The sequence below is a fragment of the Eupeodes corollae genome, chromosome 1, assembly GCF_945859685.1.
Source record: "Eupeodes corollae chromosome 1, idEupCoro1.1, whole genome shotgun sequence".
Classification (NCBI taxonomy): domain Eukaryota; kingdom Metazoa; phylum Arthropoda; class Insecta; order Diptera; family Syrphidae; genus Eupeodes; species Eupeodes corollae.
In genome coordinates this window covers 272687975-272706060 of record NC_079147.1, presented here as the reverse complement: position 1 = coordinate 272706060, position 18086 = coordinate 272687975, and the positions used below count along the sequence as shown (strand labels likewise).

General features: G+C 33.4%; 1 protein-coding gene across 2 annotated transcripts in view; it reads left to right on the top strand.

Annotated features, from left to right (window-relative positions):
- Window positions 1–2544, top strand: part of LOC129938655 (mucin-2-like) — a 113723-nt gene extending 111179 nt beyond the window's left edge. For both annotated transcript variants that reach the window (XM_056046327.1, XM_056046326.1), the window contains one exon: window positions 1660–2544. In XM_056046327.1, coding sequence (XP_055902302.1) covers window positions 1660–1737 — 78 coding nt within the window. In that variant the 3' untranslated portion in view covers window positions 1738–2544. The remainder of the gene's footprint in view (window positions 1–1659) is intronic.
- The last annotated feature ends 15542 nt before the right edge of the window (window positions 2545–18086 follow it).

The window sequence follows — 18086 nt, the reverse complement described above, 5'->3', positions numbered from 1 at the left end:
AAACATGTACTTTTTTATGCTTTCAGTAACCGCTATACCCATTTTGCCGCCTCCGCCTCAATACTCACAAAAGACCCATTGACATCACGCTGAGTTTTTTCGATTATGTCAATGTCATCAGCATATGCTAGTTATTAGGCAGATTTATGAAAGATAGTGCCTCTAATGATTACGTGGAAGCTCTGTACTATTCTTTCTAGGTCAATGTTACAGAAATCGCATGACAGCGCATCACCTTGTCTTAAGCCTTTTTCGACATCGAAAGGGTCTGTTTAGTTCTTTCCAAACTTAACCCACACAAACGAACGAATTTTGCAGGGTTTGCCAAAACATATATACAGCTCGTCCTGTAGATGCTGCCATATGCGGCCTTGAAATCGATGAGGAGATGGTGATATTTTTTCAACTGTGGACTTTTCTGGTCTAAAACCACACTGATAAGGAAGAAGATTTTGTAAGCTATGCAGCTTGATGTCTCTTTAGTTGGTGCAATTAAGAGGGTCTCCTTTTTTCAAAATCGTGCAAAAAATACTAAGGCTTCATTCATCGGGCATGCTTTCTTTGGACCAAATTGTACAGATGAGTTTGTGCATGCTCCTAACCAAATTATCTTCAGCTGCTTTGAAGAGCTCGGCATTTAAGCCCTCTACTCCAGCTGCTTTGTTAGACTTCAGCTTATGTATGGCAACATTTACTTCGTCTAATTCGGGAAGTCGGGATTGTTGTCTTTCGTCGCCTATATGGAATGGATCATCCTGCCTGACAGCGGAATTGAATTCGGTTCTTCGTCGCCGTTATACAGTCTGCAGAACTGGTCTTTCCATATCCTCAGCATTGACTCCGATTCCACTATTATGTTTCTACTTTCTTCTTTGCAGTCTTCGATTCTGGGTTTATGGACTTGTTAATTCCGTTTTACCTGCTCATAAAACCTGCAAACATCTTTTTCTTTGACAAGTTGGCGTTCTTCTCTCTTCTTCTATGCAGCGACGATGCTTCTTGTTTGTCTGCATTTGCCTGCCAACATTTCTTATCAAACCAGTGGTTTCTTGTTGGTGGCTGTTTGAAACCCAGCACAGAGGCGGCTTCTCTGATTGCACCTTGGCAATGTTGCCTCTGGGTATGCATACATTCTGTTGGCGACAGAGAACTTCAAAACAGGTTACTGAGTCACAATTAAAATTGACTTTCGAATGACTTTAAAAAGTCAAAGAGTGTCAAAATGTCGTAAAGACTTATAGTCAACTGACTTCTTCAATTGAACTTTAGTCATGAAATTTAAACATGACTTCTAACTTTTATTTTTAAAGTCAAAGTCAAATCTCAGGTCTTAACTTATAGTTTGAAATTAAAGCTAATTGACTTTGACCTTACGGACTGCAGTTACTAAAAGACTTCAGACATTACAACTTTGGTCAACAATCACAAACATTTTAGAAATAATTTAAAGGAAAAGAGACACTTCTTCCTCCGATTGAAATATCACTGCCCGGATTTAAATTTTTACAGAAAATATGAAAAATAGAGAGAAAAATTAGTACGAAAAAATAACTGTACAAAAATGCATATATCACTCTTATATATTTATTTTTAACATTATCACTTAAAATTTTAAAACAAAACTAATTTTTAATAAATTCTTAAAATTTTTTCCAACAGGGTGCAGCAAAATCAGTTCAGTCAGCATTTTCACCACAAGCTATTCAACAGCCAAGTTTGATAAGTCTTAGTGGTTAAAAGTTTAATTTATAATTATTATTTATTGTAACTTTATTCGGATTTATTTTAATTTAACAATATTTTAGGATTTGTACAAAATTGTATTTATTTAAAAAATAATATTTATAAATTTATTATCGATTGCTCAAAACGAATATCTTCACGAAAGCACAATTTTTTAAAAACAATTTAAAAGTGATCCCTAGTCGTTAGGAAAAAACAAAAAAAGAATATTAAATTATATTAAATTAAATAATGTTTTATATAAGAATGTTTTTTACCTTCTTAAATGATAAATTAAGAAAATTTGGAGACTGTATAGTTAAAAAAAATATAAACAAAATTATTTAAAAAAAATTAGTTTTAAGCTCAAATGCATATCATTTTAACTATAAGTTTAGTATAAAAGGCATCCAGGTGAATTGTTTATACATTATAAGTTTTTTTTTTAATATTAAGTACCGTATTCATACACTCATGACATTTTATTTAAAAGTGTGAAATTGTTTAACTAAGATAGATTTAAGCAATAACGGTGCATATAAACTGTAGAGTAATGCGATGAGACGTAAAATATAATATTTAGTTTTGTTTTTGTTAAATAAAAGAACAATATGGTCGGGAAAACAATATTAATTCATTAATTTTTATAATTTTATTGTGATTGTTTCCTTATTTTATGAATATAGATAATGATTAGGGTAAAAACAATTAAAATCTTGTAAATATTTAAAACTAAGCATAGGGTAACATTTAATGATTGATAAATGTATATTTCTTTTGTATTCTTTTTTAAATATAAAAAATAAATATTTTAGTACCTACATAAATAAAAAAATTGTTTTAATAAATTTTAAAACTATAAAGGTTCTTTATAACTTTTAAAAAGTTTAAAAATTCAATTTTCAATATTTGATTTGTTTGCATCTACTTAAAATTACCAAATTTTGGTGAATTAGGTGAAATTCAACATAAGTGAATCTACAGTGAATAAAAGTGGCTCTCGCTACGGATAAAAAATAGGACGCCAATTTTTTTTCTTCATGTCAAATTGACTTAGAACCAAAGGCTTTTTCAATAAGAGTTTTTATTTTAACGATTGGTACTTTTTTGCGTGTAAAACTCAAGGTTTTACATTTGTTTACATTTGGTTTTTAAAATCAAGTCATTTATAAATAAAAAAAAATATGAGGAGATCCACTTTATGACATAGTCGTTAAAACCTTGCTGTGATAGTTTTAAATGTAATGTTTTATGACACAATTTGTCGAAGGCCTTGCTGAAATCTACTGAAACCTGAACAATCTACTTGTTCATCTTTTTCAAAAACATCTAAACAAAAGGACGTAAAGTAAAACAGATTAGTAACAGTTGAACGCTTTTTAACAAAACCATATCACAGATAATTGAACTAGAGTGAAAAGAAAGGACGCTTCATACGACCGACTCAAACAGTTAGGTATCACAGTTCAGTCGGCAGTTCTTAAACACATGTTAAAAAGAATACATAACGGGTGTGCTTAATACTTAAAAATGAATGATTGTACACCATCCGGACCAAGACTATAACATTCGTCAAGTTGTAGGATACTATATTAAGGACAGTATTTGCACCTATAACGAAATTAATAGAATTTAAGTGGGGGAAATTTATAACAGTGGAAGATGTGTTAGGAAAACTAATAGTATTATAATCTACAAAAGCATATTTGAAGTAGGTTGCAAACATGTTCGCAATTGTTGAAAGTTGAGATTTGATACTTTGTTTTTAAATACTTAGTTTATTAATTTTTATATGTTTGATGTATTGAAAATAAATATTATTACTGTTCAGAATCTTAAAACATCAGGTTGTATTGAGAAAAGAAGTCTGAAACGAAATTCAGTATTCAAAAGCTTGGGGGAAGCGACAACTTCGAAGACTGGAAATTTTCCGTTAAAGCTTATTTCCAAATGAAAGGAAGGATGCAATGAAGCTCTAAAGCGCAAAATCGGAGCGTATATTGCTTGTTGAAAGATCCATTTATCCTCATATAAGACCTTGCAAAAGTGCTAAGGAGTTTTGGGATTTTCTTCAGAAAATTTTTCAATATTCTGGTCTTGTGAGAAGATTTGGGCTCATCCAAAAGTTTTGTTCTACAAAATTGAAAGATTTCTCTACCGTAGATGCGTACGTTAACGATTTTTTAAATACATCGTACAGGCTCAGGTCTGTTGGTCTTAACCTAGATGAAGAACGGATAGGATCAATGCTTTTAGCTGGTCTTCCCGAAGAATACAAGCCAATGATAATGGGAATCCAAAGCTCTGGGATTCTTATTACAAGAGACAGTATTAAAACTAAACTTCTTCAAGACGTTAATTTGGATGCAAGTCAAGATACTGCTTTTGTTGGTAAGAACAAGAAAAACTTTGGGAATACGAACTTTAATGGTCCTAAATGTTACAACTGCAACGATTTTGGCCATGTTGCTGCTAAATGTCCAAAAAAGAATAAGAACCATGAAGAAAAGAAGAATGCGGTGCTAGGATGTTTTTCCGTCACGGCTCTTGACAAAGAAGAATGGTATTTCGGCTCGGGAGCGTTAGGTCACATGTGCTCAAATAGTGTAAGCTTTTCAAGTAAGATGGAAAATCTTAACTCTAAGGTAATTGTTGCAAATAATTCAAAAATGCAAGTCCAAGGTAAAGGTAAAGTCGATATGAAGGTGTCTATTGGAAAATTCAAAGAAAGTGAGGTTACATTTTTAGAAGTCCTTCACGTTCCTGACTTATGCATTAATCTTTAATCTGTCTCGAAAATTGTTCAGAAGGGTTTTTCAATGATTTTTTCCAAGAATGGATGTTTAGTGAAAGACCAAAGGGGTAATGTTGATGCAACTGCAAGCTTGGTGACCAATATGTTCCGACTCAACAGACCACCCAACCAAAGTGTTGGACATCCAAGTATTAAAACCACACAAGCTACGATTCCGAAAGTGGTGCAGAATATTGATTGCGATACTTCAAAAATCAATTGCATTACATGTATCAAAGATAAAATGGCACGCCTGGCGTTTAACTCAATTGGTACTGAAGCAAAATCAATATTAGAACTAGTACACACAGATCTTTGTGGTCCGATTGAACAAAAATCAAATGGAGGTTCAGAGTACATGATTCTATTCATTGATGATTTTTCGAATGAGGTAGAGGAAATGTTCCTTGAGTTCAAAAATTTTGTAGAAAATAAGACTGGTAACAAAATAAAGGCCATTAGAAGCGACGATGAAAAGGAATATTGCAATTTTAAGATGAAGAAGATTCTAGCGGATGCAGGCATTCAACATCAAACAACGGTTCCATATTCTCCACAACAAAACGTGTTGGCAGAAAGAATGAATAGAGTCTGGTTTAGACAAACGTTTTTGGGCTAAAGCTGGAAATACGGCAGTTTATTTAATGAACAGAACGCCTTGCAAAAGGTACAAAAGAAAAAACACCTGAAGAAATCTGGAGTGGAAGAAGAGTGAATCTGCAGCATCATAAAGTTTTCGGTTGTCAAGCAGTTATTCACATTCCAATAAAAAAGCGGAATAAACTCGATGCCAAAGAAAAAGAAGTTATTTTTATCGGATACTGCACACACCCAAAATCATATCGCTTCTATGACGTTAAGAAAAAAGAAGTCGTAATAAGTTGAGATGCAGTTTTCCATGAGCAAATTTTTCACAAAAGTTGGTGTGAAAACAGTTTTTTGGATGCCAAAGATGATTTCATTGTTGAAGAATTTTCAAAAGGAATCATATCTGAGAGAGGAATAAGACAATCTACCAGAATAAGAAATCCACCTGAAAGATACGGTTATCTATCGTACTTGGCCAGCAACAATGATGAATATCCAAAGACAGTCGCTGAGGCAATGAGAAGCGAACATATGTCTGATTGGAAAAAAAAGCAATGAACGATGAATATACAGCTCTTTTGAAAAATGGCACTTGGGAAATAGTTTCTTTACCAAAAGGAAACAAAGCCATAAATTCCAAATGGACATTTAAGACAAAAAAGATGCAAGTGGTAATGTCGAAAAATATAAAGCTAGATTGGTCGTAAAGGGGTATTCGCAACGTCAGGGGATCGATTATCAAGAAATATTTTCCCCCGTCGTAAGGTATACGTCTATAAGGGTTCTTTTAAGTTTGGCTGTACGATATGATTTGGATATCGATCAAATGGAAGTTGTGACTGCTTTCCTGCAAAGTGAACTTAACGAAGAAATTTACATGAATCTTCCTGAAGGTTTTGATAATGTTCAAAATAAAGTATGTAAACTCAAGAAATCACTGTACGTTCTCAAAGAAGCTAGCAGAGTTTGGAATAAGAAATTGAATGAAACTTTAAAGAAAATTGGACTTAAACAATCAAAAACCGATCCGTGTATTTATTACAAGACAAACAGGACAGATAAAACTTTCGTCACTATTTACGTAGACGACATAATGATTTTTACAAATAACAAAGATGAAAAAAGAATTATCAAAGAAAATTTGGCTAAGTCATTCGAGGTGAAAGATTTTGGAGAAGCTAAATTTGTGCTTAGTATGCAAATAACCCATGATCTAGAAAAGGGAAAGTTATGGATAGAGCAACGGACATACTTAAAGAATATTCTCAAGCGATTCAACATGGAGGATTGTAATCCGGTATCCACACCCTTAGATATTAACCAAAAGCTTATAAAAAAAAACACATTAACAAAGCAAACACAAAACTGATTACATGAAAACCGTTCCATGTCAATAAGCATTTTATATGCAGAACAAGTAAGTCGCCCAGATTTATCCTTTGCAGTGGGGGCTTTATCTTTATGTTTAGAAGGATGCTGACTGGGCTAGTGACTCAGATGACAGAAAATCAACTAAAGGTTATCTCTTTAAATACCAAGGATGACCTATTTCGTGAAATACAAAAAACAACCTACTTTCGGTCTCTCCACCACAGATGCTGAGTTTATGGCCTTAGCCTCAACATCTCAAGAAGCACTTTGGCTTTAATCTTTATTGCGAGAACTAATTAATTCGAATCAAGAACTTATATTATAATGCGTTTATCACGCTCGTTCAAAGCACATCGATCATTTTATTCGAGATCTTATAGAAGATAATAAATTAAAAGTAGAATATTTGAAAACTGAAGAGATGCCTGCTGATGTTTTAATTAAAGACTCCCTGCTACAAAACATACGAACTGTACGGGCTGTATAGCGACACTGACCTAGTTAGCAGAATTAAAGTCCAACGGCTTAGATGGCTAGGTCATGTAGAGCGGATGGACATCAACACTCCAGCCCGGAAGGTCTTCGATTCTTCCAATCCCGAGGGACGGCGCGGTAGAGGAAGAGCGCGACTCAGGTGGCGCACCCAGGTGGGAGAGGACCTCAACCAACTTGGCGTGCGAAACTGGAGACAGCTAGCTAGCCGTCCGTACTGTATCCAAGCTTTGTTCCTTTTATTTTTTAAGTTTTTAACGTGAGTTGAGTTGACTTAAGCCCCATGAAGACATACCATCTGTTAATAAAAACTCGTTTGAAGATGACGCGTGTATTGGAACGTAGAAGTTATCGTCGTCAATTTGAATTACAATTGAGTTTGGGTAAATTAAAATCACCAACAACCATTACTTCGCCTTCAGGCTCCAAAAGGATATTAATACTTTCTATACAGTTGTTTAGTTTTTCCTAAACTTCGTTGTTGGAGCTTGGAGGTATATATCCTGATACAATAAATAAATGTCCTGTTTAATTTAATTTTTAAGCATATTATTTCGATGTCTGTTGATCGAAAGTCGTCAATCAGGTAACCAGTGAAAGTATTGTTGATAGCGACGAGGAATCCGCCACCAACTGCGTTTGAAACGTCTAAAGACTTGATAAGAGGATTCAAAAAGCTCTGAGTCCGAGATAGAGTTGTTCAATATATAATTTTTTACTTCCCATAGGAAGTTATTGTAATGGGTCCTATTTGTCAAATTAAAAATTTTGACATTTCTCGACGTTTCAAGCTATAAGAAAGATGTCTGTGCGTGGGTGGGTATGTACGTCCGTATGTCGTCCATAGCTCAACAACCAGAAGAGATATCGACTTCAAATAAATTATGTTATACAGATAATTAGGCAGAAAGATGCAGGAAAAGCTCTCAAGAAAATTGCGTGGGTGGTTTTTTTTACCACAGCAGTTTAAAAAAATGTGAACGTTTAAGTTAACCCTAACTATCTCATGAGCCAAAAACGCTAGAGCCTTATATTAAATTGTATATAATATATTGTAACGTGATACCAAAAATATTTTTTTTTGAAAAAATCCAATTAACGGTATTTTTCATAAATCAAAAAAACTGAAAAAAATGTGTCATCTCCAAAAATTTTAAGAATAAAAAACGGTTTCATCTCCAAAACAATTTTGCGCAACGAAGACAAATGTTTTTAACATCTGGTACAATTTTGAGAAAAATCAAATTAACAGTTTTTTTTTACAAAAAATAAAAACCTAATAATAACAATACTGAAACTTGGTAGAAATTTACTTTCGACTCAAATAGCTTTTCAAAATTAAAAATATTGTCTTCAATCTTTTTTATTTATTTTATTGTTTTTGGTATTCAGTAGTTTCTTTTATAAAAATATAACAGTCTGTTTTTTTTATAAAAAAATAAAATCTACAAGAAATAGTACGCAAAATCGGTAAAAATTGAAGTTCGGTTCTGGAGATCTCTCAAATTAATTTCATTCATCCAATTTGTAAAAATTTAAGAAATGCCACTATAATTGGTAAAAATTTGTTTTCGACTTAAGATCTATTAAACAAAACTATATTTTTAAACTTAAGTGTTTCTTGATATGAAAAATTTTGTTGGGAATTTAGAAATTTTTAAGAATAATCCAACTGACAACTTTTTTAATTCAACCCTACAAACTTTTCAGCAACTTATTTATAAGGCTAATACGACTGTTACCACATGTAGATCTTGTTATTTAACACCTCTAGACTTTTTCATTGGGGCCACAAAAAAGATAAGGTCCATGTCAATTCTCCACAATCGATTTATTGGTCATGAAAAATTTCTTTTCGTCATAACCGTCATTTGGTTATTTAAATAATATCATTTTACATTGTTTATGGCCTAACATTCTTCAATGAAACAAACAGTTTTAAATATCAAAATGAAACCTCTTTTTGAAAAGTCTGTACTTAATTTCAATAAAATAGGAGCAACAAATTTTCAGCATTTAAATATCACCCCAAAATATGACCTGAATAGACCTTGAGACAGATCAAAAGGTTTATAAACCTTCGCAATGTCTTGTGTACATAATATTGATGACAACAACAAGCGAGACTTCTTGCCACGGGTAAAGTATTGACGATTCAAATGTCAATAAAAAAGCGTGGATCACGCTGCAATCATGCACCGATCATTGGTAGGCAAAGGTTCCTTACATACACAAATTATAAATATTGTCATAAAGCGTTTTGTAATTTTGTATATTCCAATTACAAAAAGGCCAATAAACAATATGATTTTGTAAATATAATAAAAAATTATTATCTATCTGTGGAAAGTTAGACTGATTGCATTTTATTTTTGCTGATATTGCAAATGAAATATTAAATAATGATTCAATTCATAAATAAACTATATTACACGCTTATGGATTGCCCTTTAAATCAAATCCCTTGAAGTTTAATTACAACAATTTATTATCTATTTGGCTTTTATTTAAACTTGAAATCTCAATGACATAAACTTTAATGAATTTACTAAGTTTTGTTATTCAATCACAATTGTTGTGAATTATGCCCACAAGTGAATACCGGTAAGTTACATGAACAAATAAATATTTATAAAAGAAAAACATAATTTAAAAGTTATCTGTTTAGATAACGTATATAATGTATCTTAATAAAGATGTTTCTCGGAGTATTTACATTTTATTTATGAGATTTTAAAAATAAAGATTCATACGAGTGTATGAAGTTAGAGTAGAACAATCTAGAACTTATTATGTAAGGCAAAGTGAAGAAAAATATTATTTATGAGTAGTCATGGGAACAAGAAAGTAAATTGTTTATAATAATTTGTTTAACTTATTCAAATTTGAGCAAGCATTTGTGAATGGAGGGAATTTTAAATAATTAACTGATTTCCTTTTGTATAGTAAGTTGTTAGAGCATTGGTCTATTGCGTCAATGATCAAGAAAATTGTAGGTCTCCTGGAAATCAAAGGGCACAGTTCTGCTAAATCGAGTTCTTAGATACTACTGAATTCTTATATGCACCTCAAATAATTTCTAAGGTCCGTATCACTGATTACTGACGAGTCAACCAGACCGATCTTCAATCTTATAAAACACTTTCTTATTCTGTGCAGTATGTTGTAGTCATTTTTTAGCTTTTATATAAAACCCTGCATAAAACATATTAAATGAAGGTTTTAATCATAGTTTTCCTTCAAATGTAATTTCCAATTCAAAATATCTTTAAAATATTATAAAATTTTTCAGTTGTAAGATATAAATTAAATATCAAATCTCTGAGCAAGCTGCGTATTATAAAAACAAAAACAATAATTTGTAAAAAGCATTTATCTATGAAAATAAAATATCTATCTATCTATCTATAGTATGTTGTTTTTTATTAAGGAGGCGTGGCATCCACCCACATTTATTGTATTTCCTATCGTTTCTATAAAATCCTTCTGAAAATTAGATAGCGATCAAATTCAGCAAAGCCATAGGGGTTAATATGTTTAGAAAACCGAACTTGACTCAGATTAGATATTTTTATTTCATGGCTCCATTGATTATGTCTTTGCTTATGGTGTGTAATAATTAGTTATAAGGAATAAAATGTTAAATTTTCTTCACCTAATAAATGTAAATAACCTTCGACATAAATTGCTCTAAGTTTCCTAAAAAAAAAGGATACAACGTGGACTGGCTTTAGCTCTGAAACTCTGGAATTACGTATGCATACTCATTTCCCAGGATGTTTATCTAATATCTGATTGAATGCCACAACATAATCAAATAGAAGATTATAGAAAAGTGTCATGGGCAATCGCCTTATCCAAAGCATACAAGTCTCCAGGGCTTGATGCTCCAACGATCTAAATACACGATTGTTCCGATTCTAACCAATATATTTCGAAGTCATAACGTATATTCCTTTTTGATGGAGAGAATGCACTGTTATCTTTGTTCCGAAAGCCAGTAAGCCCTCCACATCGAACCGAACCGAAAGGTCTTCCTTTCTTCTAAAGACTTTAGAAAGATTAATAGAACGTACATTCGACGAAAACTAAATGATAATGCTCTTTAATAGGCCAAACTTTGCTTTTATCAAAGTCAAATCTGTTGAAACAGCACTTTATGAAGTAGTCGGTACAATTTAAAGATCAATTTACTTCAAAAAAAAGCCCTACACTCTGTCAATATAGAACTAATGTTGTCAAAGGAAGAACAGTAAACGCAGAAATTGCTGACAGTAAGTCAAAAGTAAGTATATGTAAGAGTAGTCCGCAAGATGGGATACTATCTCTCATGCTCTAGTTATTACTCATTAGTGAAATATTAAAACAATTGCAAGTGTAAGTAAGTCTATGCCTTAACACCATTCTGTGAATGTACACTACCATTGTAAGGTCAATATTAACATAAGCATATTTGGGAAGATCAATAAAGCTTCCAAATTATTGCAGTGTCTTTCCAAGAGAAGTATTGGTGTTTCTGAAGCTTGACTCAGATTAGATATTTTTATTTCATGGCTCCATTGATTATGTCTTTGCTTATGGTGTGTAATAATTAGTTATAAGGAATAAAATGTTAAATTTTCTTCACCTAATAAATGTAAATAACCTTCGACATAAATTGCTCTAAGTTTCCTAAAAAAAAAGGATACAACGTGGACTGGCTTTAGCTCTGAAACTCTGGAATTACGTATGCATACTCATTTCCCAGGATGTTTATCTAATATCTGATTGAATGCCACAACATAATCAAATAGAAGATTATAGAAAAGTGTCATGGGCAATCGCCTTATCCAAAGCATACAAGTCTCCAGGGCTTGATGCTCCAACGATCTAAATACACGATTGTTCCGATTCTAACCAATATATTTCGAAGTCATAACGTATATTCCTTTTTGATGGAGAGAATGCACTGTTATCTTTGTTCCGAAAGCCAGTAAGCCCTCCACATCGAACCGAACCGAAAGGTCTTCCTTTCTTCTAAAGACTTAGGAAGATTAATAGAACGTACATTCGACGAAAACTAAATGATAATGCTCTTTAATAGGCCAAACTTTGCTTTTATCAAAGTCAAATCTGTTGAAACAGCACTTTATGAAGTAGTCGGTACAATTTAAAGATCAATTTACTTCAAAAAAAAGCCCTACACTCTGTCAATATAGAACTAATGTTGTCAAAGGAAGAACAGTAAACGCAGAAATTGCTGACAGTAAGTCAAAAGTAAGTATATGTAAGAGTAGTCCGCAAGATGGGATACTATCTCTCATGCTCTAGTTATTACTCATTAGTGAAATATTAAAACAATTGCAAGTGTAAGTAAGTCTATGCCTTAACACCATTCTGTGAATGTACACTACCATTGTAAGGTCAATATTAACATAAGCATATTTGGGAAGATCAATAAAGCTTCCAAATTATTGCAGTGTCTTTCCAAGAGAAGTATTGGTGTTTCTGAAGCTGGTAAGGATCTGCTTTCCCACAATTTGGAAGACAAATGCATAGACATATTTATCGACATCCAATCAGCAAAAAAATACATATCTGTCACTGTCACCAAGTCAAGATTGGTACAGTAATACCGTAGGGAACTTCTTTTACTCAGCGATTTCAACACGGTAACCCTCTGTTAGGGCCCAGGTCACTGGATCAACGCTTAGTCCAAGCCATTTGGTATCAATGATATGCAGGCCAAGAGAGGAGGTAAATAAGCAAATCCTCTAAAGTTTCATTGTAGTAGCAAACAGCTGGTGGGTAGCTCTTGAAACTTTCAGAATTTCTAGGAAGTTATGGCCAAATATTTCCAAAGGTAAAACAAAATTAATTTTAGCAACTAGGTAGGCCTCAACTGTCCTTACTAATAGGTATCCTAATGGAACTGATTGGACACCCACATAACCAGAATGGGTATCGGCTTATCTGATTTACTTAGAGGATGTAAGGACGAGAAAACGGATTAAGATACCTTCCACTTTCTGTGCAAATTCCCAAGCCAAGCAAAGACAAGAATGACAATATTAGGAAATTAGTTTTCGACGACTTATGCGACGTATCGTCGCTACCTCCTAGAGACTTTCTTAAATTTTCCCAGAAATCAGAAAAGTTCAGAAAGGCGCCCTCAGTCTTAATCCTCATCAACCTATTCATACCCTTCCCATTCCTGGGGAGAACAATGGATCCAAGTGAGATGTTTTCTCGAACTTTACAGATGCATCAACCCGTACAACCTAACCTAACCTCTACAATATTGGACTCATTGATGTTTTTTTTTAAGACAGCGTTCCGAACACAGTTTTTGCTTTCCTGATGCAGCTGTTTACGATTTGAAAATTGTTCTTCTCTCTCCTAGGCTTGTAATGTAATCTTTTGGGAATCTGATCATAACAAATCATTTATAAAATTCAACTTGTGAGGTTGTATATTCAGCGAGAGATTGGAACTTCAGATTTTACAATCACCAATCACTAGACCTTAAAAATCGTATTTTATCCAAAATTGACTCCAAACAATTAATTGCAATGATTTAGGACATCACTGTTCTTGCATTCTATTGGAATTTTTGCATTTTTGTGAAGTCTTTGCAATCTTTGGAAATTATTGCATTCACTTGAAGCCTTTAAATTATTTTGCATTCTTAAGTGAAATTTCACTACACACTTTTGGAAATTTCATTTTAATCTCTTTAAGTGAATTCAATAAATGTTACCTTTATGTTGAAGTTATAAGAGAATGCAATCCCCAAAGATTGCATTCTTTTACAAGCCTGCTCTTTCCATCTTCGTTATCATGCAGTCAAGTTCTAGTTCTAGTCACTTACACGTGTAACATTTGTTAAGCTGTAAGATATTAATATGAGTCATGAAAAAGATTTCAATTTTTTGGCATAATTTCCAGTCGCTTTGATTTGAAAAATTAAATTAGAACATACGAACGTTGTGTTAAATATTATATGAATATGAATCAGAAAACTCAAAAACCTTGAAATCTAATTTGAATAAATGAATTTTGAAGCAGTAGCTGATTCATTCGTTTCTTCCATTGGACATGTGCATGCATGTAAATATTTTAGATACTATTTGTTTTGCATTCAAACTTTTCCGGTTAGATTTATGTGTTTAATAATATTTTTCAATTAGCGTATTCCATGTTTTTAAATCATTTTTCTGACTTCTGTAGGGATGGGAAGACAGAGGGAACTTTGTTTCTTAATAGATCTGGATTGTATTGCATTTGTTTGACAACTTTTTAATGCTCTTTAAATAAATCCAGTTGGTCTTAAAATACAGTGCAAATTATTAATTTCATTGCTTTACAGTTTACATGGTTGAACATTCCACTAGTTCAAAAACTTTTTAAGGTTGGATAAAATAAGTTGAGAAAAGGTAATTTTTAAAGAGAAGGTCTATCTTATTGTGATTACTCATTCTTAAAAAAGCACGTATTAATACTTTTTTAATCAGTTTATCTCTAATTAAATCTTTTTCTGATTACAAATCTTGCACTCTGATATCGCAGATAAAAATATTGGTTTTTCCTTTATTTTAAATTGACTTTTTGTACCCTAAACTATTTATGCTTTACAAAAACTTTTGAAATTCTAAGTAATGAGAAAAAAAACAATTAAAAACTATTTGAGATAAAAATAAAGCGTAATGTTGACAACAATTAAAAGATAGTATTATTTTTTATTATATTTCCTTTAAATGCCAAAATGTACGTAAGTATAGGTGTACATCCTTAGTAAATTATATGTAATACAAAATAAACATGACAATTAAAAATGTCATACAAATTGATTTGATTTTGATTTAATTTTTATTGTAGCTAAAAATATTATATTATTTCTTTCTCTTAAATATATATTGCACAATTTACAGAGATTGGTATGTTATCTACATTACTATTGCCAAGTTTAATTGAGCTCTTAGCTTTTATTCCTTGTTTCCTTCAATAACAGACTTTTGCATTTATGGAAATGTTCAAAATGAAATAAATGATTCTTTACGTATAAGTTAATTTGGTTCACACACACTCGTAAAAAGCAGTTAACTCCGAGTTATACGCAGAGCTAGTTAATCGTGAAATCATTTGTAACTCACGAACAAGTGGGGGTTTAATTTTATCCTCATGTCATATTATAGTTTGGTATCACTGCAACAAATTATACCTTTTAACAAAAAAAATATATTTTAGTATCTGTGAAAACCATTTGAATATTTAAACCAGAGTTAACTTACTAATGGCCTCAGAGCTTGACTCGCTCAGGAAAGAATGCAGGAAACTTTTCAACCGGGCCAAAGCCGCAAGACTAGCCTCTCACTGGGACTCTTACAAAGAATCCCTAAGAATCTACAAGAAGGCACTAAGGAAATCTAAGCGATCTTCTTGGCGATCCTTCTGTGGCATGATAGAAGAAAATTCTGAAACCTCTAGGTTACGGAAAATTCTTTCAATTAGTCCAGCGATGCCAAACTGCTTGAAAAATGCAGACGGCTCCTGGACAAATTCAAGTAATGAATCGCTGAACTTACTATTGAACACTCACTTTCCTGGTAGTTCTCTTACCGAAACTTCCAACAATTATATACGTTCAAGTTCCAATACCACATATCCACAAGGTCTGATCACAAGGAAAGTTCCTTTAACAACGTGAACACATCTACACTGACATCTCTAAATGTAGAGAGTTCGCTTCGGGAGTTAATTCATTTAATGCTTACTATCAGAATAATTAACTTAAAACTGGGCAACTCTTCTGCTAGACGATTCGTTAGTAGAGGAACACCACAAGGTGGTGTTCTATCCCCTCTCCTCTGGAACCTAGTGGTGAATGAAATCCTAAGTAGTCTGGATGCGGAGGGCTTCAGAGTGATAGGCTATGCGGACGAACGTTGCTGTAGCAGTTTCCAGGAACGCATCTTAACACCCTAAAAGAACTCTTACAAAATGCCCACACAAAATCGATTTAGTCTTATTTTCGAGGATATACAAAATTCCATTTGTCAACCCTCCCTATATTAACGGAATCCAATTAAAATTCTCAGATGAGGCTAAATACCTGGGTCTTGTCTTAGATAAAAAACTAAATTGGAAACGCAACGTACAGGAAAGAGTCGAAAAAGCTATTGGTAATAAATGGGGCTTACAACCAAGAATCACGCATTGGCTATACACATCGATAATCAGACCGATTTTATTGTAAGATGTGGCAGTATGGTGGACTGCTTTAGAGAAAGCTATAAACCGGGATAAAATAAATAAAGTCTAACGTTCAGATTGCCTATGTATAAGCGGTTTGCTTCGTACGACCCCATCTGATATATTTAGCAAACAAAAAGCTGCAAGCTCTGTTATTCGCCTCAAAGCTTCGTCCCAGTGGCCTAACAGCAACATTGCCCACTCCGTAATTCTTAGGTATTTATAATCAATTCCAAAGCACACCGACTACACCATCCCTCAACTTCAATTCGACAGAAATTTCAAGATTTCTATACCTCTTAGATCTTTTTGGGAGAATAGGACTTTCCTGGAAGATGAGTCAATCCATTTCTATACAGATGGGTCAAAAACAAAAGAAGAAAAATAAAGTCTCTCATTCCGCCTTCCCAATCATTGAAGCGTGGTCCAGGCGGAACTTTTGGCGATAATGGAAGTCTTGTCCTGCTTCAAAGAAAACGTGATATCAACATCTAATATCCGTATTTTCTCAGATAGCCAGGCCGCTATCAAATCTCTGGACTCTGTCTCTACAAACTCTGTAACAGTCCATAACTGTCGATCATCTCTTATGAAGATGGTACCACATTTTAATATTCACCTTCGCTGGGTGCTGGACCATAGAGACGTTCCAGGTTACTGTAAGGCAAATGAACTCGCCAGGAACGGTACAGTGCAGCCCATCATACCACACCAATCGCTACTTGTAAACTGTTGCTAATGCAACAGGCTGTGAGGAGGGCAGGCACCAAGTGGAACAACATCACCATGTGTCAGGTCACGAAAAACATCTGGCCAACACTAGATTTAAAGCGATGAAGGTACTTGCTATCTTCAGGCAGATCGCATCTAAGCTCGATAATAGGTGTCATAACCGGACACTTTCTAATAGGAAAGCACGCCACGCGACTACGCGTATTCTCAAATGACTTTTGCAGAAGCTGTATGGACGAGGAAAAGGAGGAAACAATTCTTCATCTTCTCTGTAGATGCCCTGCTTTGGCTCGAAAACGCAAAAATTACCTAGGAGAATTCTTCTTTAACGATCTAAATCATATCAGTATAATCAGCCTCTCACGTTTCGTAAGGGACACAAACTGGTTCCATTGAGCTTGAAAGTAACCTCAAGATCCATGTGGTATCACAATGGGCCATTAAACTGGCCTAAGTGTGTCCGTTTCCATCTTGGCCAGCCACTATAACCTAACCTTACCTAACATAACTCACTAAATTTGAACAGTTAACCCAGAGTTAACTACAAGTTTATAATGGACTGGAAAACATGTTTCAGGAGTTAACCCGAGTTTAACTCTTAAACTAGGATTATAACGCACTGAAAAACTGTGCCTTTTAATACTTAATTTATGGTGTTTTTTTGATCAAAATAATAGGAACAATTCAAGAAAAATCTTGTACAATATTTTTATTTGATTAAAAAAGTGAAATTTTAATGAGATTTGTTAACTGGGTTTGATTTAGAAATTAAGTCAGGGTTCTATTTATTTTGTTCAAAGTGAAAAGGTTATTGACGTTTTTCTTGAGAAGTTCAGCACTTGACATTTTTCGAAAGATTACTTTTTTGAAATCTTGGGTTCAACTGTTCAAAAGTTCTTAAAATGAGATTGAGGTCCAATTACTGAAAATACCACTTACATTTTGTTCCCTTAAAGTTAGGGCTATGTTAGCATTACGTACATGTAGGTACATGGCTTGGATCTAATGGCTAGATTTCCTACAGAATGGCAACATGTCCAAATTCTTTAATCTAACAATCTGACTCATGGCCACCCCACTAGAGAAGCCATCCCCAAGTGTTGTAACAATTTGTCACAGGTTCGGTTTTATGAGCCTGGGATAAAAGGTTAAATAA